We start from the raw sequence: 24,913 nt of genomic DNA on the forward strand, positions 1-24,913 counted from the left end.
CCTTTCCTCCTGGCAGATGGGGACACTGAGACCTGGAAGGGGTAGGGGCTTGGCCAAGGTCACACAGGTGGTGGCGAGCCCGTCCGCCTGGCCCCTGCGGTGCAGGGCTCTGAGCTCACTAAGGTCGCGGGGTGCTGGTGATTGCGGTGCTGTGCTTTTTGGTTTGTGGACTCCTTTTCCTTAACTCTCAGGACGGCAGAAAGTGAACCAGCTTGGCTGTTGTCAACACTCCTGTTTCAGCTTGTCTGCTTTCCACGAGGCTGAGGGCTCAGATGAGGTGATTCTCCATTACGATGACGCCCACCGCGTTCTCTGCTGGCTCAGCACTTGCTGCCACCTGAAGTTGGGGTGTTTTCAGGAATGAGGTGCTTGGGGGCTGCCCTGTGCACCTCCGTGTCTCACACGTGTCTCCAGATGTCATGGGCACCCCGTCTTCTCCTTGCTGGCTGGTCAGCCTGTCTCCCCTGCCTATGCCGACCCTCCCTCTCGACCCCCTGCAGCGCCCCCCTGCCGGCCCTCCGCTCCCTCCGTCTCTGGGCCCGAAGTGCCCTGGGTGCCACTCGCACACATTTAGGGAACCCCTCTGCCAGAAATTGCCATAACGCGTCCAGGCTGTCATTTCCCTCCTCCGTCTGTTCTCCTCTGTCTCTGGCCTATTCATAATTCCTGTGCCGGCGTTCCAGTGTGGTGCAATATTTGCTTGTTGTGATCTCGTTTCTCGAAGTTGACCGGGGCGGGGGGAGAAGTCAGGAGCCATATTTTATATGGCCTGTGTTTATGAGTACATATTAATGAATATAAAATATAAATATAATACGTATATGGCTTTTACAAATCAAAGCCAATGTGCATTGGTCCTGTGCCAGGCACCATAGTAACTTTAATTTACTTAATTAAATTAAATTTTATTTTTTTAAAGATTTTACTTATTTATTTGACAGAGAGGGAGAAACAGCACGTGCAGGGGGAGCAGCAGGCATAGGGAGAAGCAGACTCCTCACTGAGCAGGGAGCCCGGGGCTCGATCCCAGGACCCCGAGATCATGACCTGAGCCAAAGGCAGACGCTTAACTGACTGATCCACGCAGGTGCCCCTAAATTTTAATTTTGTAACCATCATGACACTGTTTCATGAAGAAACTAAGAAGTTAATCTGTATTTGCCCAACCTTGCAAAAGCATCCAGGAGAAAAGCAAAAATGGGAGTCCAGTTTTCTATAACCCTGGAACCTAAGTCTTCAACAACTGCAGATATGGTCTTCTGTTTTTATTATTATTGTCCCCTTTAGGGGGAAAAAATCCCATAGTTTTTAAACAAATGGATCCTTTCTTTGGGGAGCACAGTCGTGAGCATGAATTCAAACACTGCATCTTCCTTGTATGTCAGGCTCTGTGCTAGCCCTGCAGAGGCAAAGTGGCACAAGCATAGTGTCCCCGTCCTGACGGTGCTTAGAATTTAATATGGGATCCGTCTGGCTCACCTCCCTTTTGGTGTGTGCAGTGCTATGCAGACGTGCAAGGACTAGGAGAAACAGGAGAGCGCCAAGCGGCCGAGTCTCTGCACGTGCCGTTGTCTGAAAATCCCAGAGAGAGAGAATGTGTCGGTGGGGGTAAGCAGGTCTCTAGCAGTGTTGTGAGCCTAAGCATGGCAGGCAGGACAGGATGCGTGGTTCGTACTCCGTGCGTGGACTCCACGGCCTGAGCCCCCCATTTCCCCATCTTTCGCAGGTACAATTTTGCTTCTCACCTTGGAAGTGGCCCCTGCTTGCATGAGGCCGTTCTTCATAACCCGCATCTGAAACACCTGAGCCTGCATGGCACGCGCCTGTCCCACACGGACGTCGGGCAGCTGTGTGAGATGCTGAGGCACCCCAGGTGCAGCGTAGAAGAGCTGATGTAAGTCTGGGGCTGTGTGTGCTCGGGGATGCTTCTTGTCCAGCGCGGAATTTGCAGTTTGAATATGCCCATTTCTTTCCCGCATCGGCCTTTGTCTCTTACATCGAACGCTTTCCATCTCAGCATCTCCAGACCTCTCAGGAGGTTTGTTCCAGCTTTCCTTTCTTTGGTGCTCACTTGGACCACTTCCTGTGGACACCTGACCTGTCTGTTCTTGGTTCTGCCCTCAGCGCCAGCCATGCCAAAACCAGACTCCATCTTCTTTCCTCTGAAGATATGCAGAAAACCTTAGAATGAGAGCTCATATTAATGATCACAAGGGTGCTCTTGTGAATCTGGTAGGTGACAACATGGAGGATGGGAAGCCATTTTCCCCAAATCGTATCTTCCTCTTGAAAATTACCTGGGATGCCCCTACCACGGTTGGGTGGTTTCTAGACAGGCTCAATCCATGTTTCAGCGGAAAGTGAAATGGGGAGGTCATAGAGGTAGCAGTCAACCAACCCAAGTCATGAAACCCACCTGGAGAAAATGCTCTTCTCTTTCCTAGTTCAGTGTCTCTTCTTTGCTGTAACAGTTGCAAATGTAATTAATGGATTCACATACGCTTGGTTAATTGTAACTTGGGTCAAGATCATGAGGAGACAGAGGCGCATTCCGTGCATGAGAGTTGTTTGAACACACAGGCTTCCCACAGACCCTGTTCCTCATCTGAGCTCTTTCCATATCATGACATTTGTTTTCTCTACTCTAGCTCTCTCTACGCAGGGGGACTTTAAAATCCCTTGGTGTCTTGCTCTACTTACTATGCCATTTGCCTCGGGTTTTAATATTCTGCTTTAGCATAAGAATTGGGAAACAGATCTAGGAAACCGGGGGTCGAGTGTAGACATTTATTGCTGGAAACTTCGCCTCTTTGGAGCGTACCATCCGTACCTTTAACTTAACTGTGTTTTGGGGGTGCGAAGTACCCCAAATCAGGTTTTCCTCAGATCATTAGTTCTCGACAGAGGGCAGTTTTGTCCCTCGGGAAATGTCAGCGTCTGGAGACATTTTTGACGGTCATCGTTGCCTTGGGAGGATGCTACAGTCTTATCTAGTGGATGGAGGTCAGGGATGCTGGTCAACGTCCCACAACACACACGATGGCTCCCACATCAAAGAATTTTCCAGTTCAACACGTCAATAGTGCTGATATTGAGAAACCTAGCCTATGCTCTAGCCTATGAGATGCTTTTCTTTTAAGAGTTTTTATTTTTATTATTTATTTTATTATGTTTAGTTAGCCAACATGTGGTACATCATTAGTCTTTGATGTAGTGTTCAACAATCCGTTACCTGCGTATAACACGCAGTGCTCATCACAACATGTGCCCTTCTTAATACTCATCACCCTGTTACCCCATCCCCCACCCCCCACCCCTCTGAAACCCTCAGCTTGTTTCCCAGGGTCCATAGTCTCTCATGGCTCGTGTCCCCCTCTGGTTTCCCCCCTTCGTTTTTCTCTCCCTTCCCATATGGTCCTCCGTGCTATTCCTTATGTTCCACAGATAAATGAAACCATATGATAATTGTCTTTCTCTGCTTGACTTATTTCACTTAGTGTAATCTCCTCCCGTTCCATCCATGTTGATGCAAATGTTGGGTAATCATCTGTTCTGATAGCTGAGTAATATTCCATTGTATATATGGACTACATCTTCTTTATCTATTCGTCTGTTGAAGGGCATCTCGGCTCCTTCCACAGTTTGGCTATTGTGGACATTGCTGCTATGAACATTGGGGTGCATGTGCCCCTTCTTTTCACTACGTCTGTATCTTTGGGATAAATACCCAGTATGCGATTGCTGGGTCATAGGGTAGCTCTATTTTTAACATCTTGAGGAACCTCCACACTGTTTTCAAGAGTGGCTGTACCAGCTTGCATTCCCACAAACAGTGTAAGAGGGATCCCCTTTTTCCACATCCTCGCCAACATTTGTTGTTTCCTGTTTTGTTATTTTTTGCCATTCTAACTGGTGTAAGGTGGTATCAGATTGTAGTTTTGATTTGAATTTCCCTGATGGCTAATGATGTTGAACATTTTTTCATGTGTCTGTTAGCCATTTGTATGTCTTCTTTGGAGAAGTGTCTGCCCATTTCTTGATTGGATTTTTTGTTTTTTGGGTGTTGAGTTTGAGAAGTTCTTTATAGATCTTGGATACCAGCCCTTTATCTTTAGTGTCATTTGCAAATATCTTCTCCCATTCCATGGGTTGCCTTTTAGTTTTGTAGACTTTTCCCTTTGCTATGCAGAAGTTTTTATCTTGATGAAGTTCCGAAAGTTCATTTTTGCTTTTGTTTCCCTTGCCTTAAGAGACGTGTCTTGCAAAAAGTTGCTTTATCCAAGATCGAAGTGGTTACTGCCTGTGTTCTCCTCTAGGATTTTGATGGATTCTTGGCTCACATTGAAGTCTTTCATCCATTTAGAGTTTATCTTTGTGTATGGTGTAAGAGAATGGTCAGGTTTCATTCTTCTGCATGTGGCTGTCCAATTTTCCCAGCACCATTTATTGAAGAGATGGTCTTTTTTCCACTGGATATTCTTTCCTGCTTTGTTAAAGATTAGTTGACCATAGAGTTGAGGGTTCATTTCTGGGGTCTCTATTCTCCTCCATTGATCTATGTGTCTGTTTTCGTGCCAGTACCATGCTGTCCTGGTGATCACAGTTTTGTAATATAGCTTGAAGTCGGGCATTATGATGCCCCCAGCTTTTTTTTTTTTTTTTCAACTTTCCCCTGGCTATTCAGGGTCTTTCCTGGTTCCATACAAATTTTAGGACTGTTTGTTCCAGCTCTATGAAAAATGTCGATTTCACAGGGATTACTTTGAAAGTTTAGATTGCTCTGGGCAGCACAGACATTTTCACAATGTTTATTCTTCTAATCCATGAGCATGGGATGTTTTTCCATCTCTTTGTGTATTCTTCCATTTATCAGTGTTCTGTAGTTTCTTTTTTTTTTTTAATAATGATTTTTTATTATATTATGTTAGTCACCATACAGTACATCCCCGGTTTTCGATGTAAGGCAAGATGATTCATTAGTTGTGTATAACACCCAGTGCACCATGCAATATGTGCCCTCCTTACTACCCATCACCAGTCTATCCCATTCCCCCACCCCCCTCCCCTCTGTAGCCCTCAGTTTGTTTCTCATAGTCCATAGTCTCTCATGTTTCATTCCCCCTTCTGATTACCCCCCCCTTTCTTTATCCCTTTCTTCCCCTACTGATCATTCTAGTTCTTATGTTCCATAGTGTTCTGTAGTTTCTAGAGTACAGATCCTTTACCTCTTTGGTTAGGTTTATCCCTAGGTATCTTATGGTTTTTGGTGCTATTGTAAATGGAATTGATTACAGATATTTTTATTTTTAGGTCATCTCTACACCCAATGTGGGGCTCGAACTCACAACCCTGAGATCAAGAGTCACATGCTCCACCAACTAGCCAGCCAGGAGCCCCCATGAGATATTCATTTAAGCTTCATTAAGGCTCAGACCAGGGTTTTCCAGCCTCAGAACTATTGATAGATAATCAGATAATCAGGCTTTTTGAGCTTCAGATCATTCTTTGCTGTCGGGGGCTGTCCACAACAACATAAGATGTTGAATAGAATCTCTGGTCTCCGTCTACTAGATGCCAATAGCACCCCTCTCCCTATTGTGACAACCAGCAATGTGTCCAGACACTGACAAATGTCCCCTTGAGGTGAAAAATCATTCTCTGTTGTGAACCACTGGCTCCGATTTTCCCCCTAACTTTGGTGGAAAGCAATAAGGGGTAAATAAATAAGGTCGTGTAATTACACTTGTGCTTTTAGAGTCTGGAATGTAGATGGCAGATCTGCTGGGGTGAGACTAGAGGCTGGGATGTGGTCTGTGGCCGGTTTTGCATGAGCCATTGACGCCCGTGGTCACGCCCCTCATATGTCTCACGTGCAGGTTGGGAATGTGTGACGTCACAACAGAAGCTTGTGAAGACATTGCCTCCGTCCTTGTCTGCAACAAGAAGCTGAAGCTTCTCTCCCTGGTAGAAAACCCCCTGAGGAACGAAGGCATGCTGCTACTGTGTGACGCCCTGAAGCATCCAGACTGTGTGCTGGAGAGACTGCTGTAAGTCCGTCTGGGCACGCGGGCTCGGGGGAGACCGTGGCAGTGTGCACACGCGCCCCTCAGTGCTCAAGGGGACCAAATGCTCACTGAGGGAGGCTGTAGAACCCAGACTCTGTAGTCAGACCTGACTCTCCGTGCCTTCGTTGCCCCGTCCGAAAAACGGGGCCACACAAACGCCTCACAGAGGCACCGAGAGGTTGAGTTCGGGAGATTGAGACCTGCCTTAGGTGCCTCACGTCCACTCGAGAGCCCAGTAAATCCTGGTTATCGTGAAGAAGGACTGTGCCTTCGATAAACTGGGTGCTGGGGACAGTTGAGACAAGGCATTCATCTGATTCCTTTTAGGAACAGGGTTCGTACATTCTAGGTTATTCTCCAGAGCTGCCGTTTCTGTCCTGCTGCAAACATACAGAGTGCGCTGCTTGCTCTGCCTCAGGCGGCTGACTAGGGCAGCAGGAGAGCGGGTCCTCTGTTTGCCCAGTGAGGCCACGTGGGCAGCTTAGTGTTGAATCAGGCGAATGCTGTTGTGCCTTGAAGTGGGGGCAGGTGCAAGAACGCCAGATCCATGGGTGTGCATGAGTAGTCCAGACACAAAACCGCATTGTGTGCATGTACCTGTGCATTTAGACACGCGCATCGCACACACGTGCACAGTGGCGTCTAAGACCGTAGAGGGAAGGAGTACTCTCACTGACACGACATTCTAGACTGTATAAGAAAAGCAACAGTAAAATATGATCCCGGAACATTAAACACTGAAACCAAACTATGAAAGAAAGAAAGAAAAGCCTTGATCTCTAAAGATTAGAATGAAGAATCTTCAAGGGTATGAAAGAAGTGACACATTGGAAAGTGGAAAGATTTGGCCACTAGATAACTGTTATTACACAATGAATAGAAGTAACATGTATTCAACAACTGGTAATTAAAATGGGCTGTATTTTTCTAAAGGGTTCTTCAAGATCTATCCTTAACGGGTTTTTTTGTTTATTTGTTTTATGCGCTTGAATCTTTATTCCTTAAAAATAAGTGGAATTTAAGAAACAAAGCAAAGAAACAAATAAAGGGAAAAAAGAGACAAAAAAGCAGACTCTTAAATACAGGGAACAAACTGGTGGTTGCCAGAGGGGAGGTGGGTGGCAGGATGGGTGACATTATGACGTAGGTGATGGGGATCGAGAGCACAGTAGCCGTGATTAGCACTGAGTAATGGATGGAATTGTTGAATCACTCTATCGTACGCCCAGAACTATTATAACACTGTATATTAATTATACTTCAATAAAAAAAATTTTTAATGAAAGACCACTAAACATGCAGGAATGTCACTAGTAATTTTAAAAGCAAAAATGTTCAAAAAATGATACGCTTTACAACAAACACACAAAATTTTGAAATCTATTTCACTTGGCCAGGATTCTGCAAAATGGACAAGTGTATACTATGATTTGGCAGTATTAATTTGTTGTTTTTTTTTCAAAGTCAGCAAATAAGTCAAGAAAGTGAAATGAAAGTCTTTTTTTTTTTTAAAGATTTTATTTATTTATTTGACAGAGATAGAGACAGCCAGCGAGAGAGGGAACACAAGCAGGGGGAGTGGGAGAGAAAGAAGCAGGCTCATAGCAGAGGAGCCTGATGTGGGGCTCGATCCTATCACGCTGGGATCACGCCCTGAGCCAAAGGCAGACACTTAAGCGCTATGCCACCCAGGCGCCCCTGAAATGAAAAGTCTTAATAGTAACCTCAGCACTTCAAAAAAAATTTTTTTCGGTGCAAGGTAGTAATTCAGTATAACTTAAATTGGCAGAAAGTGTAAAGAACGCAAGTGGAGATATTCAGGGAGTGTGAAGAGTAGCAAAGATACTGAAGATTATATTATGCAACCATTAAAGTATTAGTGAATTTTCAAAATACTGGAAAATGCTTATTTCCTTGAAAAAAGTATGAATTATGTGCTCATTGTCTGATTTCAACGATGAGAAGACAGGAAGGAAAAACCATCACAGATGAGCTGTGTTTGCTTATCAGGGACTTATGCTTTCTTCCTGCCAAAGGTCACGCTCGGGTCCCCTGAAGCCCAGGTAAGCAGCTGGAATGAGTGTGGGGCTGGGTGGGGGTGCTGGTGAGCTAGGAAGCAGCTGCCCCTCCCACAGGGGAGTTTCTGTCCCCTTCTACCATGTGACCATCTGCCGTGGAATTCCAAGTAGCTGGCTTGTCTGTGGGAGGTAGACGTGTGGAATTCATGTGAAATCTCTTGGTTCTTAAATACTGACTGCTAATTTTTTAAAAAGACGTTCAACATAATGTCACCTAAATTCACTATATCCAGGGGTGACGTTGGGTGGTGAGCTTCCAGGTTGCGACTTGCATCTTCTGCTTTCCACTATTTTCCAAATTTCCGACAGTGCGTATACAAGAACTCAGAACCAAAAAACTGATTTTTAAATATTTTAAAAGAAAAATCATGTCAAGTAGGACGTCATCCAGCACATTGCACCAAATAATAAACATGCCGTGTCATGGAGAAGGGATGACTTTGGCCCAGCTGATGGCGATGATGGCGATCTGACTCAGGACTGGAATCTGAGATTCTGTTTCCCAGTTGGAGATGCCCTATTCCATATTCCACATTCTTGCTCCTGTGTTTCTGCAGCTGCTGCACGTTCTAACCTTCTTACTTTTCTCAGGTGACCACGGAGTGGGAGGAATGACTTGCAAGGTTTGCATGTGGCTTCACGAAACTATTACAAGACGAGCTTAAGCGGGTTGACCAGTTGAGCGTGTGTGTGTGTCTTTGCAGGCTGATGTGCTGTTGCCTTACCTCTGTGGCCTGTGACTACCTCTCCGAAGCCCTTCTGTGCAACACATCCCTGTCCCTTCTTGATCTGGGGTCAAATTTCCTGGAAGATAAAGGCGTGGCATCTCTTTGTGAGACACTGAAGCACCCGCGGTGCAACATCGAGCAGTTGTGGTACGGTGAGCTATGATCCGCATGAATGTCAGAGTTCCTTTTTTGGATATCAGCATCCTGGGAAGGAAATGGGAAGGGGTAAAATCATGGGGTCTGCTGAAAGAAAGCAAGGCTAAACGTTGACCCCGCCTGATACTCATGGGAGTGTCCAGTGGTGCTGACGTGTGTGAGCGCGACCAAAGAGCTTGACAGGACTTGGTAGGACATGCTACTCTGGAGTAGGGTCTCTGGCTTCCAGAAGACTGGTAATGGAGTCCCAAGTGCCCTGCACTGGCTGGGCCAACTTGTGAGGGTGCCTCACCTCTCTTCCAGTGTGACATGAGGATAATTATGTTTCCCACGTCAAAGAATCGAGGTGACCCGTGGGAATAATGCATGGAAAGAAATGTTACCAACGACTTGCCCAAAACAAGCATGCAGTCAATGATGGCAGGAGGCTTAGAGCATAGAGGTCATTCACGGCTCTCCTGGGCACTGGAAACTCTTCTGGGTAGATAAGATGACTTGGTAAATGAAATGCTCCAGTATCTCTGTTTCCATGAAAGTCAATTTTATGGAATGTCCCATGCACACACTCACACACACACGAGTGTGGGCTACAACTATGTGTGTACATATGATGGTTTCTCAATCTTAGCGCTATCGACATTTTGGCCTTGATCGTTCCTTGTGGGGAGTGGCTGTCCCGTGCTTTGTATGTAGGACGTTTAACACCATCTCTGGCTCCTACCCACTAGATGTCAGTAGTACCCTCTCTCCCAGTGTGGCAAACCAAAATGACAGGCGTGGCCGATGTCCCCTGGGGTGGGGAGGGGAGACAAAAATCATTCCCATTTGAGAACCACAGACACACACACACACACGTATATGCCAGACATAAAAGTATATGTGTGTGTATGTATGCGTGCACACATATCAGACTGATGAATATATGTATACCTTGTTAGCAGGTGGGAAGTGCTGTGGGGAGCTCGGAGGTGGGACAGAGACTGGGAACATGAGACTATATAAAATTTTCAGGGAGGTCCTCAGCAAGGTGACATTTGTGCAGAGATTTGGAGGAAGTGAGGGAGTAAGCCCAGTGCTATTTGGGCAGGAGCAATCAGTGAGGATGGGAGCAGAGGCCCCGGGGGAGCAGAGACAGGCAGCAGAATTGCCGTCTAGTGTGTTGGGGAGGACGGTGGAGGAACTGTGAAGTCATGAAATCATCACCATCACCATCTCAGAAGCACTTGGGCACTTCCTCCTTCACACGGATAAATGAAAACCAGCCAAGCCGTGCGAGATGGGACCTCATGATTGTGTCTGTTGGTGTGTATTTCCCCCCAGGCTGGAGGATTGTTACCTCACTTCTGTCTGTTGTAAGGACCTCTCTGCTGTTCTTGTTTGCAATGAAAAACTGAAGACCCTGAAACTAGGGAGCAATGACATCCAAGACGCGGGTGTCGAGCAGTTATGTGAAGCTCTGAAGCATCCAGACTGCAAAGTAGAGAATCTGGGGTGAGTGTCCACGGAGTGCCTTTACGAGGAGGCGTGCCTATTTCAAGAACAGGAAAACCTGAGGATTAGGGAACGTACGTAAGGGAAGCAAGTTTAAGAACAAGTGTGTCCAGAACGATGTGGTAAGTAAAATGCCATTCGGTGAAGCCAGGGCTTGCTCAGCTTTGGCTCTGTTGACATTTGGGACTGGGTGGTTCTTTGCTGTGGTGGGGCAGGGGGCTGTCCTGCTCTTTGTACGATATTCAGCAGCGTCCCTGGCTTCTCTCTGTCCATGAGATGCCAGTTTTACTCCCCTAGCGTGTCCCCCCAGGGGCCCCAGTGGCTCTGGTGAGAACCACCGGTCTGGACTGTGAAGTCCCTTGCTCAGAGGCACGGAGCTCGGCCTCTCACAGTGCTGTGCCTTCTGCTGTGCTTCCCTGTTGCAGGCTGGATATGTGTCAGCTCACCAGTGCCTGCTGCGAGGCCCTGGCCTCGGCTCTGTCTGTCTGCAGGTCACTGAAGAGCCTCAATCTGGACTGGATCAGCTTGGAGCGTGCCGGGGCGCTGGTGCTCTGTGAAGCCCTGAGCCACCCGGACTGTGCCCTGCGGCAGCTCGGGTGAGTGGATGTCCTTTCCCTCAGGGTGAGGTTAGCCCGCGGTGGTTTTCCCAGGCTTGGCATGACTGGCATTTGGGTCGGAGAGTCGTTTGCTGTGGGGGGCGGTCCTGCACACTGAACAGCATCCCTGGCCTCTCCCTGCATGTGACATGCCCGGAGCGCCTTCCCCTGCTTGTGGCGATCAAAAATGGGAACTTCAAAGCTGCTCATAGACAAGGTTTCAGTCGTTCTCACCACAAAAAAGAACCTATGATAACGTGACACGGTGAGGTGTTAGCGAATGCTAAGTTGGCCGTCATCCGCAATATAGAGAGGTAGCCAGCCAATGCGTCGTAGGCCTTACCCTTATCCAGTGGTCTATGTCCATCATATCTCAGTAAAATAATACTAAATTAATTGAAAATTAAAACAGAATAGCTATAACATCCATTCCCTGAAATAAAAAAAAACGTCTCCGACCTTGTCAAATGTCCCCTGAGGGGCAGACTTGCCGCAGGCGAGAACCGTTGCCTTGCGGTCAACACCACCTCCGGCTCACAGTCCCATAAACGTGGAACATCAGCGCAGACAGGGCGGCTGGGTCTAGAAAGGGCTGAGCCGTTCTGACCCAGAAGCACTTTCCGAGAAGCGCAGCGGTCAGCGTTGTTCTGAACGTCCTATTTGCCCGTGAAGTGTGTATATCTGACATCCGTAGAATGACTATTGGGGCGCCCTCCATACCCAGGCCCTTGGATGACATGCTGAGGAGCAGAGTGGATCACATCCCTGTTCTCCACGTTCCTACCCTCTAGGACAGACACGCACTTTCTCTGCACACTCACGGCGATTTCCCCAGTCACTTCCAGGGAAGAATGGCTTGGAAGTAGGCCCCGGGACGTAGAGAGGCAAACAATCACGTGTAAAGTCAAGAAAACTTTATTTCTATTTTCCCAGGCTGCGCAAATCTCCTTTTGACGAGGAGATTCAGACGCTGCTCACAGCTGTGGAAGAGAAAAATCCCCACCTGACCATTTCCCACCTACTCTGGGTCAACGAAGAGTATAGGATCAGGGGTGTGCTCACCTGATGGGGGAACACCTCGAGTAGTCTCCTCCCAAAGGCTTCTCCCTGGTCACCGTGGGCCTTCTCCTCCCAGCACACCCGGTCCTGTAAACTGTACTTCATGGCGGTGGGGGCTGTGACTTCAGGCCTGTCCCTTTACGGTGTCCCAGCGGTATAGCTGCGGATGTGCCATCCGTGCCTATCCCCCCACCCCGCCCCGTCCCCACCTTTAAACTTCCCGTCTTACCTTGTGATAGTTAGAGGAATACATTAAATGGATGAACACTTTGGAAAGCATGACTTAAGTTTCTTAGTGAGTGTCTTGGGATGTGGGAGCTTGGATTTGAAGGAACCACAATCCTTTGACAATTTCGACTTAGAAGAGATGGTAGAATGTCTCTACAGATTCTAGATTTTATTGCTATCATTACACTGAGCACCCACCAAACTTTCCATTTTTAGTTTGTGCAAATTTGCATTCGATCAGTTTCACGGTCTAATAAAAAACACATTTCCAAATCTCTACTTATCCTTTAGAATATGCCACTCCAATAGCTTTTTACATAAATTCAGTATTCTCTTTTCCAAATGTTACAGTTTGATCCAATATACATAAATAGCTCATTGTCTTAATTAAACATTGCCTGGTTTTCTGCTGCCTCTATAAGAAATTGTTCATGCCTTATCGACCCTATATAGAACTTAGTTTTTGTTGAGTATTATTTAAAAAACTTTAAACATATTATTTTTCAGAGCAGTTTTACGTCTACCGCAAAAATGAGAAGAAGGTACAGAGATTTTCCGCACATCCCCTGACCCTACATATGCCCATGGTTGATCTAAGGAGTTGACAAATCCCAGTCAGGATCCATCCCACTCGTGCTGTCTTTGTTGTCCTATGCTGGAATTGGCAAGCTTACTCTAAAAATAATGTGAACATGCAAAAAATATAGAATATCCAAACCATTTTTGAAAAATAACTAATTGGTTGACTTGCCATAATTAACATTCATATGAGTCAGGGTCATCTCATCTATCTTGTGAATTTTCTCTTTATTATTTTGCCCAATTTTCTATCTGGCTTTTGGCCTTTTTCTTGATTTTAAATAATTCTGATGCTATCCCTCTATCTGTGCTCTATATTACTTCCCCTTGAATCTTGTCTGTGCATCCAGGAATCCTTCTTCCCAGGGAAAACTCTGAAAATAAAGGACAGGCTAGTTGACCAATGAGGGACAAGGGAGCAGTGCTCTCGGAGTGATTTGGGAAGCATATAGTGAGCTCTTGGGGAGTCACATGGACATCAGAGAAGCTCACGGGTTCTGAGGTAGGACAGACTAGCTTCAAGTGGGATATTCTCCAGATGTAGAAGAGGTGGGGCCATAAGTAGCAGGAATTGTGGTATTTAAGTCAAGAGAGAGACCGGTTTCCAGATCAAATGGAGATGTTCAGTATGAGCCAATCATGGTGTCAGCCTGATTCTGGAAACAGGAGAGCATTGAGGAAATGCCCATTTGGAAATACTGTAAGAGGAACCCTTGACCCAACATTGAGTTTCCTTTTTTTTTTTTTGGTGATTTATGGCTTTATTACTATTATTGTTATTATGTTCAGTTAGCCAACATATAGTACACCATGAGTTTTTGATGAGGTGTTCAACGATTCGTTAGTTGTGTATAACACCCAGTGCTCATCCCAACACGTGCCCTCCTTAATAACCATCACCTGGTTACCCCATCCCCTGACCCCCTCCCTTCTGAAACCCTCAGTTCATTTCCCAGAGTCCATACATTGAGTTTCAATTCCGCTATAGATGGCAACTTTGACTCTGAACTTAGATTCCTCCATAGGGAACATAGAAACATTTCCCTGCCTGCTGTTCAGCTTTTCAGGAACATTCCAATAATTACCAAAAATTACCATTAATTACCAGAAGTGGCTGGTAAAGACTTGCAATGGGGATAAAATTTGCTTCTCATTAGAGACGCCCTGGGCTCTCCACGCAGACAGTGTCGCTGAGACACAGCTCACGTGTTAATGACATCTCTGTGGGGAGATCCAGTCTAGGAACCCTGTCCCTGTAACTGTGGCTCATCCCGATCGACACTTCCATGCATGGAACTCTGGAGCAAGGACCAGCCAGGTGAGCGCTTCCCTATGTTCAGTCTCAGGGCAAAAACCAGGAGACAAGAAGTCTCCAGCAGGAGAGGAGCTCAGAACTGGGTTTGTGCAGCAATGCTGTAGAGGACAGCTACTACCCCTGCCTGCACTCTGGCTGGGCTGGTGGCGGGTGGGCATGTGCCAGGGAGTGTCTGTGGGCGGGACCAGGGTGGGGAGAATCTCTGTAGATCTCTGCGTCCTAGAGTCTTTGACAATGAGAGAGAGAAAAGACGAGATCTCTTTGGAATCCGAGCCAAGCTTTGGATGAGCAGTCACTGACCTCCTCAACCATGTACAAGAGTCTGCTGACTTTCTCAGACCTGATGGGTTTTTAGGCTTGTGTATGAATACGTGTAGAAAGTTGATGTGCAGAGTTCGGGTTATAACTTCAAAATCCTGATAGAAATAAGGTCCATTGATATACACAGAGAAAACCAGTCTGTGGTGTGATGATATTATGATTTAATGACCCTTTTTTTTTTTGCTTTCTGAAATCCTACTGCAGTAGGATTCCTCTGGAGATTTTTGGGGTCATTTTTCTTTGTAGTGTGTGTGTGTGTGTGTGTGTGTGTGTGTGTGTGTGTGTGTGTGTGTGACTCTGTGAGGCATCAAGGAGAGAGAGAAGAAATGTTAGTGAGATGAATTATATTTAATTTTCAAGTCTCAGAAGTAGTTGGGTGGAACATACCTGAGCCACTTTTCCCCTTTGACATTGTAATACCTTTTCTCCCTATTGCCGGTAGTGAGAGAGAACTGAAACAAGGAAACAAATGTCATCTACCACAATCACCGTTTCTACTGCTACTGTTACTACTTCTAACAGTATATGGGAACTAATGTTGTTTTGGCCACTGTGATCAACAGTTGACATGAAATTCACATTGTGGTCACTCTGAGGTCATTCTAGGGTCATGTTGTATTATCAGAAGGCTACTGATTTTTTGGAAGGTATATCCTATCCAGTCATTCTGATGCGTGGTATTATGCATTCTCAAAAGCTGAGCGTTGATTTTCTTGCAATTTTAATGAGTTATATAATCTTATACATTTGAACACGACTTGGCCTTTTTCTACTTCACTGTCTTAGGTTGATGAATTATGGTGACAAAATAATCATAAATTCTAAGAGGGGTACAGTACGCCCACCTCCTTTCACTTATTTATTTACTAAGTGCATGTTTACTTAACATTTTTTGTGGGTCAATCATATTTTTTCATAAGACAAGCATGGTTCTTAAGTTCAAGTTAGTTTACATTCTGGGGAAGTGTCAGAACATAATAGTAAATACACCATGAGAGACTCTTAACTCCAGGAACTAAACTGAGGGTTGCTGGAGGGGAGGGGGAGTGGAGGATGGGGTAACTGGGTGATGGACATTAAGGAAGGCACGTGGTGTGATGAGCACGGGGTGTTATATGCAACTGGTGAATCACTGACCTCTACCTCTGAAACTAATAATACACTACATGTTAATATGTTGAATTTAAGTAAAATAAAATTTTTAAAAAAGTAAATAGAAGTACAAAGTAATACTGTGAAATTGCGAAGTTGGTGTCTATGGCCTGTTCTCCTGGTCGAGTCTCCTGTGGAATATGACTGTGTCTCCCTTTTCAGGAGAAGAAAAGGCCCAGGATCCTTTTATGAGGTCCTATAACTAAGAAGAGTCCTCATGAGGCACTAACAGAGCCTACTCATTATTCTAGGCCACTTTGAAGCGTTTACCATGTGTTTGCAGAGCAACGCCCTGAGAATCACAGGGGAAGAGGCTCTGAAAACCATCTTGCTTTTCCAGATGGGCATTGGAGCTCTGGCCAATGTCACCCTCTTCTTCCGTAACTTCTCTCCAGTCTTGCATGGACGCAAGCAGAGGCCTTCCCACAGGATTCTCACCCACATGGCGGTAGCCAATCTCTTGGTTTTTCTCTCTGCCGGGATTCCCTACAAGATGGCAGCTTTTGTTTTGAGGAAGCCCCTGTCCAGTCTTGGGTGTGAATTTGTAAATTACATACAGAGAGCGGCTCGCAGCACCCTCTGTGCTCCGCCTGCGGCCTGAGCACCTATCAGATCTTCACACTCATCCCGGGGCGGGTGGTGTGGACGATGCTCAGAGGACAAGCCCCCAAGGTCGTTGGTCCTTCCTGTTGCATCTGCTGCATGGTCAGTGTCTTAATAAACACCTGTGTTCCCGCGAAGTCACTGGTGCACAGGAAGTGGGAAATAGTACTGATTCTGAGGGGCAGTGGTTCTGCTCATCCTCGAGTCCCAGGGCGAGCTCTGTTGTCCTGTGGATTGTCTCTGATGCCACGTGTTTTGGCCTCATGGTCCGGTCCAGCGGCTCCACGGTGCTGCTCCTACACGGGCACCACCAGAGTGCAGCGCATTCACACCCCCGACGGCCCCCCGCAGACCAGAGCCGTCCACGCCATCCTGACGCTGGTGGCCACCTTTGTCACTTTGCTGAATTCCATTGTTGCTTTTTATGTCACTGCCTTTTTAGATTTCTATCTGGGTCCATACAGACCTCTAGTATCTTGGCTTTATGTTGCCCCTTCCTGCTGATCCTTCGCAACCCTGAGGCTCCTAGGTCCCGCTCTTGAGTTGTTAGAAATCAGATGTAAGTGTGTGGAAGACAGCTTTGGTGACCACCGTGATCTCTCTATTTGGGGACCATTTACTCGGCACCAGTGTTTTATACAACCTCCACGGTGATCTTAGAGGGTAAATCTGATACTTTGGGGCTGCCTTGGGACCTCAAAGTCAACTCACAAATTATGAGCTTGAAACAGACACACAAAACTATTAAGGAAACATGACTCCCCCTCGACCGGTGCAACTGTTGAAACAAAGCTCCTTTCTTCAGGGATAATCAGTGTTTCTGCAAATGTTATCTCAGTGTGGGCACGCTGAACCCCTGGCGTACATCGGTACACAATCCAGTATTGATACAGGTAAATGCTACTCCAGGGAGAGCAGAGGCTTTGTTTCACGGATGCAGGTAAGAAACCTGGCAGATGGAGAGGACTTTTCTGCCTGACTTTGTTACCGCATTTCACTCCTATTTCTCTAATATGCTGTAGTATGACACTGAAAATCAATGTTGTCCAGTGGGTTGCTTTGCCTTTATACCTTGTGGGTTTTCTTTACGTGACTGACCCTCAGTGAAGTTCATTGAGTGGATAAATGAAGTCATATTAAGGAGGGTTACAGCTGCCACCTGTACGTTTGTCGCTCGGATTTTCTAGTCTATCATTGAAATACAGAAACTGGGGACTCAATTTTTTCTTTGCCCCATCTGCTTTTTTCTCTCCTTGTTTTTCTTTTTGCCTCCTTTTGAGACAGTCTGGTATTTTTAAAATTAATGGTGTTAAGGTCTAACTATTTTTGGTGATTTTTGTAGTTTTATTTTTTATTATTTTTTAATTACGTTCAATTAGCCAACATATAATAAATCATTAGTTTTCATTGTATTCAACGATTCATTAGTTGTGTATAACACCTGGTGCTCATCCCAACACGTGCCCTCCTTAATACACATCACCCAGTTACCCCATCCCCCAGCCCACCTCCCTTCTGTAACCCTCAGTTTGTTTCCCAGAGTCCAGAGTCTCTGATGATTTGTCTCCCTTTTTGTTTTCTTCCCATTCAGCTTTCCCTCCCTTCCCCTATTGTCCTCTCTGTTATTCCTTATATTCCATGTAGGAGTGAAATCATATGATAACTGTCTTTCTCTCCTTGACTTATTTCACTTAGCGTAACCCCTTCCAGTTCCACGCACATCAGTGCAAATGGTAGGTAATCATTCTTTCTGATGGCTGAGTGATATTCCATTGTGTATATAAACCACATCTTCTTTCTCCAGTCATCTGTTGAAGGGCATCTCGGATCCTTCCACAGTTTGGCTCTTGTGGACACTGCTGGTTGTAGCTGTTTTAAAGTGGATTTCTAAGGTATTGCATTCTAGTTAGAACTATTGTTGACCATTTCACAGATTATGTAAGAATTTTATAATAGTGTAATTCCATACATCTTATAATGCTTTATGATATTGTTTTTATAAATTTTTATTCTACATATGTTATTACTCACAATTAATGCTATTATTTTGGCTGTCATGAGCCCGTTGTCTTAGAGAAAATAAGAAATGATAAAGTACAGGGGCGCCTGGGTAGCGCAGCCGTTAGGCGGCTGCCTTCGGCTCAGGGCGTGATCCCGGCGTTCCGGGATCGAGCCCCACGTCAGGCTCCTCCGCTGAGAACCTGCTTCTTCCTCTCCCACTCCCCCTGCTTGTGTTCCCTCTCTCACAGCCTGTCTCTCTCTGTCAAATAAATAAATAAAAAATCTTAAAAAAAATTATAAAGTATGGATTGCGTATGCAGCCACACGATTGCCAGTTCTGCTGATAGTAATTCTGTGTGTGTTCTCCTCTGGTATAATTTTTCTTCAATACGAAGCACCTCCTTTAGCTTCTTTGAAGCACAGATTTGCTCCATGTTAGTTATTTCAGTATTTTTCTCAATATATCTTTATCTCCCTGTTTTTCCCATTAGATTATACAAAATCCCTATTTGAGAAAAGGTAATAAAATGTGATCAATAATAAAAATGTATTTAGCCATATCCAACCTCGTTTTAAAAATTGAGAAACTCAATGCCTTTGCATTAATTTTATTTTAAAAATTATTAAGTCGAAATCATTTCAAATATACGTAATTTTCCTTACCCCGATACCCCAAGAATTAACACTTTACTACATTTGAGTACATTTTATTCTGTTATCACCTTTTTTTCCTGAACCACTTGGAAGCAATGTGTGTACACGGCACACCCCGTCCTGAACTCACTAGTGTGATTTTCCCTACAACAGAGACCGTCCTGCAACAGCAACGTCCTGTCCTCTGATTGAGAAAATCGGTGTAGATACAGCCCCACTGCTCTGTCTGCGGGTCATGCTCAGATTTTCCAACGGATCCAAAACATCTCCTTTTCCTTTCTGGCTGGGATTCCCCACCAGGAACGTGTGCTTTGTGGCCGTGTCTCTTCCTTCTTCTCCAGTCTCGAGCTGTTAGGCTGACTTTCCCTTTCTTTCATCCCCTCGCCCTACGTTGTTCTGTTGAAGGACCCTCCCCCTGGGTCTCTCTGGGCTTCCTCGAGACCAGACTCAGCTCGCACTTCCTCGGCAGGAGGACCTGGGAAATGCTGCCGTGCTCTTCCCAGTGCTTCACACGAGGCCACGCACGGGGTTCATCATGCCGATGGTGCTGGTGTTCGCCTCGATCACCTGGTCAGCTTGGCATCTGCCAAGTCTCTCCATCTTATGTTTACCGTTTGGTCTTTGCCACTGATTTAGCGCATGATGGGGGGATGTCCTGAGACCGTCCCGCTGTGCTGCTCCTCGTCACCTTACACTCACCTGCTCGGCTATCACAGCTCCCGTTGGAACAACCAACAGGATGGCTCTCTAACACCAGCCCTCGACGTTCATTAGTAGGAATCTACTGAAGGAAGACGCTTCCCTTCACCCCGTGTATTTATTAGTCATTCATTCTCTTTTATTCATGTCCACAGGATTCCTAAATTCCGGTATGATTCAATGTATTGCATTGTGATGCCATGATTATCTGTTTTCATGTTCATGTCGTCCCTGATTGGCCGGTGGAAGATCAGTACAGCTGCACGATTTCACAAGAGGCATCATTGCAGGCTCATCTCGTGCTGTTCCGGACGTAGCCCTGGTATCCACCACTGCACCAGAGAAATCCGATCCCTTCAGTGGAGGTCAGTTGCTGGAAACCCAGACCTGTTTTCAGCTTTGTGCTTTGCTACCAGTGTGTCACTGCTTCTGGGACCTCTCAGCAAAAAGCTCAGACTGAGGGCTCATAACTGTGCATGCACACATGTGTGTCATGAACTCAGAGTTACTCACATATGAGTTATTCACATCTGAATTCCTCCCATTCAGAACCAGCCCCAGGATTCATTCTAGCTTCTCTGTTCTCTGCTTATGAATATTTCCTCCAGCAGCAAGAAAGCTGTGTTACATTCTATTTGCTGGACACTTCCATGCTCGGGGATCCCACGCTTAACCACACTGCTGGAGTCCTCTGCCTGCTTTCCCCCACCCCTCCCAACACCCCTGTGTGGCTACTACTGTTCCTTCCCACGGCTCCCCTACCTCCTCACACCTGCATCCCGGCACGTGTGGTGAAGAAAACACACAACAATATAGCTGTTTTGCCGCTTCTGCCCTCACTGCCCTGTGTTCTAGAGGGTTCTCTTGCCACCACCGGGGTGCCTCTGCAGTTCTGCCAGGTGCCCAGTGGCCTGAGGGGGGGATGTGGCCAGAGAGGGAGGAACAGGGGAAAGAGAGAAGGAGAGAAGGAGGCGTCACCCTAATTTCTGAAGGTCTTTCGTTTGCCCAGGATCGCACAGCTGGAGTGGCAGGGCCAGCATCCGAAGACAGACGGGTCTGGTAGGAACCAGTAAATGTAGAAGGATTGATGGAATTAGAATATCATCGATTGGCAAACATCATAGAAAAAAATACTTGATAGTGTTTTTTAATGCTCGGACATTTTCATGCGGCCAGATCGAGGAGGACCCATTTTCCTTCAGCCCCAAAGTTGTTTCCGGTGGGAGTTCACTTCAGTCCTCACATCTGGCCGCCCAGAGGCCGTGCTGCCCTGACTTCCCCCCGCTCCCGCGTCCGGCACTTTCCGATCCACAGAACTCGCGGCTTGGAACCACCCACGGACGGTCTTGGCTCGGCGTTTCCACGTGGCTGTGACGGGCAGGGTCTCTCTCGGTTCCACACACAGTTTTCCTGCAACCAGAGGCCTTCACTCCGGATCCTTCTAGTTTTGGCCCTTGAGAGAACCGACACGTTCAAATGCCCGTGAGCCCTCAGGGGACGTGGACACGGACGTCACCAAATCCGTGGCACGAGAAAATGACTTGGGTAATAAGCCTCCCCAGCCGACAGCAAACCCTGTCTCCACAAGTGATCAGCCCGTAGAAGGACAGTGCGATGAGCGCAGCTCTGTGGAAGCAGCGAAGGGAACCAAGGGAGATGGAGGGCCTGACCTCATCCGGCGCTACCACAGGCAAACCCTAAACCACTGCTGTCGCCCCGATAAGCACAGGCCCACGATTGTGGGGAAGTTGTTCTCGTGATGGTGACTGTAACAGATTACCCACTTTTCCTCCTTTCTATTAAAGCGAACAGATTTACCTCTGGGCTTTGAGAGCTGATGCTCCTACCGGCAAAGCCCCCAGGCCGCTGGGTCATCAGCATCTTACGAACCAGAGCAGACGTCCAACCCCATCAACCACGGGGCCCTTTTAAACATTTCTGCTTCATCCGTGCTCTCCGACCATCATCTTCTTTGTGACGCCTGTAGTTAATGATGCTTAGTTTACCTGTGCGGTTGGAGCAGGTTTGGAGGGTCGACTGGGACGTCCCGAAAGGCAGCGGCGAAGCGGTGCTGGGACGCTCCTGTCACGAGCTCCCCCCGGCCGGCCGTTCCCCTTCGAACGCATGACCCGATGCAGGTTTCCAGCCCGTGGAGGCGTCATCCTAGCTGCGGCTGCTACCAGGGCCGGCCAGCCGTTCCTGCCGGAGTCGGTAACGTTCTCCAGGGGAAGGAGGCGGGAGGGAGAGACACGTGCAGCTGGATCGGCTCAGTGTAAATGACGGTTTAAAGCAGACAAGGTGCTCCTGAGGGGGTGTAGGGGGAGGTCGTGATACTATTGTCTGCAGTTTCGTGTGCTTGGAAACGGCCATTAGAATTGGTACTTCATCTTTTTAAAGTGTTTTATTTGTAAGAAATATTTAAGTAATCTCTGCATGCAATGTTGGGCTCGAACTCAGGACCCCAAGATCGAGTTGCACACTCTTCCGACTGAGCCAGCCAGGGGCCCCTAAAATTTATATTTTGTTTTATTTCATTTTTTAAAGATTTTATTTATTTATTTGAGAGAGAGAGAGCACAAGTGGGGTGGAGGCAGAGAGAGAGGGAGAAGCAGGCTCCCCGCTGAGCAGGGAGCCTGACGTGGGGCTGGATCCCAGGACCCTGAGATCATGACCTGAGCCAAAGGCAGATGTTTGACTGAGCCACCCAGGTACCCCTAAAATTTGTATTTTAATGAGCAAATGTTAAACAGTGCTCTTTGAAATTATAATTGTTCAAACTGATAGAAAATATTGTGGGTGAAATACAGCGTTAAAGATGAAGCCCTGAAAGTAGAATAAGACACGAGGTCACACCCGATAGTAAATAAAAAACAGCAAAAAGAGCCATTTCTTGGTGCCGAGACTGTTGGAAACCCCTGGGGAGGGCGTGGTTGTCCCAGGGGTGGGGGCGCTGCGGGCTTTCAGACACCAGCGTGGGTGGCGGGCGCTGGAAGTCTGAGCTCCTTCGTTACCACGTTCTAGCTCCTCCGTGGCTTTGCCCTCAGCCCAACGTGCAGGCTCAGGAACGCGTCATCCCGTGCGGACGACCCAGCATGAAGAGGGGAGTCCGGTGGCACAACGAGAGGCACAGGAGGCGGGCTGAATGCGGACGGGGAAGCGAAATTATCCTCTTGTTTGGAGTCATGTGGGGATTAGGGATACCTGTGTTTTGAGGGGGGAAAGATGCTTTCAAAATGGAGTAATTTCCAGACTAAAAATTTTCCTAGGGCCGTAGCAGCAAGAACCGTGGAATGTAAAGTCATGTTAAGACCAGAGTCCTGACCGGTGAGGGTGGTCAGTATTTTGGAAAGATGAAAAAGCACGGGGGACCACCCCGTCGGAAATACAGTGAAGGGAGCCGTCTAGGGAGCTTCGCTGGTGCACCTGGAAGCTGGCCCCACACACAGACGGCAGGAAGGGACCGAAGAGGGAGGCCGGCCACTCCAGGTTGGTAGGTGACAATTTTAATAGTGAAGGGAACTTACACAGCCCGGTCTTGGGCAGCACCAAGACACAGGGGTCCCTGATCCGCCCTCCAAACCTCCTGAGTTTATGAAGAGATGCTAACGGGGCTCAGGCAGGTTTTTCCAGCATCGCCTCACTGCCTCAAGGCCGTGTCCTCGGAGCAGCTACTGGGAGTGGGAAAGGCCCGCAAATCCACGTTCCAAGGTCAGGAGAAACGATGCAGAGCCTCTGAGCGCCCAGGTGCAGCTCAGGGGTAAGTCAGTGGTCACGGGTTGTTTTGTGTTTGAGAGCTGGAGAGCATGAGCGAGCGCAGGCGGGGAGGGGAAGAGGGAGAGGGAGGAGAGACTCTTAAACAGGGTCCCTGCTCAGCGCAGAGCCCGACACAGGGGAGGGGACTCCATCTCACGACTCTGACATCAGGACCTGAGCCTAAATCAAGAGTTGGGAGCTTAACCAACTGAGCCACAGGTGCCACGGTGGTCACATCTTTTTAATTTAATTTAATTTAATTATTTAATTTAATTTTAGAGAGAGAGAAAGCACAAGCAGGGGAAGGGGTAGAGGGAGAGGGAGAAGCAGGCTCCCGTCTGAGCAGGAAGCCTGGTGGGGGACTTGATCCCAGGACCCCGGAATCACAATCTGAGCCGAAGGCAGATGCTTAATCTACTGAGTCATCCAGGTGCGCCCTCCTCTCCTTTTAAAAACATTTTGTTTATTGACTTGAGAGACAGAGAGCAAGAGCTAGAGGGAGACCACGAGCAGGGGGAGTGGTCTCATCTTCTTGATCACGTTCCCCAACGAGTCCTTGATGTGCCTTTGGGTGTCCCTTTCACGCCGGATTACAGCTTGGATGCTGAACCGTCTTTTTTCCACAGGGAAGGTAGGAAACTTTTTTCTGCCAGCTGCTTGGCTACCCCCGATCTTCTTGTTAATTGCCAGCAATTGTCCTTAATCATCTGAAGAGAATGATGGTGATTTGCGCGGGGGATGAAATTAGCTCCTCACGGGCAATGCCCAGGCTCTCCATGCAGGGGGTCACCAAGACTCCAGCGAACAGGGTAAGGGCACCTCTGTGGGGAGATCAAGTCCAGGAACCCCGTCCCTGTAACTGTGGCTCGTCCTGACACTCCCCTGCACAGAGTTCTGGAGCAAAGACCGGCCAGGTGAGTGCTTCCTTCCGTTCGGGGCAAAGCCTAGGAGAGCGGGAACCTGGGGATGTAGCTGTCGCCAGCATGCATTGGCAGGACGCATGCCAGCCCTGCCTCACTCTGAGCATCGCCCCTGTGCCCCAGCTGGGTGGACGTGTGCGCGGGGAGCGCAGTGGGGTTTCCAGAGGGGTCACAGGAGCCCTTACCGGGCCCAAGATTCACGTCAGACCTTTTGCCGGTGAGGAAGGTTCTATGGGATTCGCTGGGCTACAGTAAACCCAGCACCCTGGAGAGCGGGGGGGGGGGGGGGGAACTGCAGGTCATTATAATTCAAAGGCGAGACCAGCATAAACTTGCTGCATTTCCTGCTGCTGCTGTTGGAGGTGACGAGGGACAGCAGGACGTGCTGCTTCTCCCTGTGTCCAGACACTAGGGCTCCAGTATCTCTCAGTGGATCAGGAGTCAATGCCTCACCCCCGCTCAGTGTGGGGGGAAGGGCGAGGATACAGGAGTGAAGAAACAAACAGGGACGTGCT

General features: G+C 47.5%; 1 protein-coding gene and 1 pseudogene across 5 annotated transcripts in view; both read left to right on the forward strand.

Annotated features, from left to right (window-relative positions):
* Window positions 1-24,672, forward strand: part of NLRP9 (NLR family pyrin domain containing 9) — a 35,186-nt gene extending 10,514 nt beyond the window's left edge. The window contains exons 4-10 of one of the 5 annotated variants that reach the window (XR_015728153.1): window positions 1,727-1,894; window positions 5,877-6,047; window positions 8,848-9,018; window positions 10,348-10,518; window positions 10,944-11,114; window positions 17,177-20,090; window positions 20,735-20,792. Coding sequence is in view for 3 of the 5 variants with exons in the window: in XM_045789247.2 (XP_045645203.2) it covers window positions 1,727-1,894; window positions 5,877-6,047; window positions 8,848-9,018; window positions 10,348-10,518; window positions 10,944-11,114; window positions 20,016-20,090; window positions 20,735-20,798 (991 nt within the window). In the remaining 2 variants the exon portion in view is untranslated. Of the gene's footprint in view, window positions 1-1,726; window positions 1,895-5,876; window positions 6,048-8,847; window positions 9,024-10,347; window positions 10,914-10,943; window positions 11,115-12,047; window positions 14,434-17,176; window positions 20,091-20,734 lie in introns of those variants that run through there. The other 4 variants (XM_045789247.2, XM_045789249.2, XR_015728154.1 and 1 more) reach the window with 4 other exon arrangements.
* On the forward strand, window positions 14,885-17,245 carry LOC123786915 (vomeronasal type-1 receptor 3-like; annotated as a pseudogene).
* Window positions 24,673-24,913: the final 241 nt, after the last annotated feature.

This window comes from Ursus americanus, chromosome 21, assembly GCF_024610735.1.
Source record: "Ursus americanus isolate L20-20 chromosome 21, mUrsAme1.1.p, whole genome shotgun sequence".
NCBI lineage: Eukaryota > Metazoa > Chordata > Mammalia > Carnivora > Ursidae > Ursus > Ursus americanus.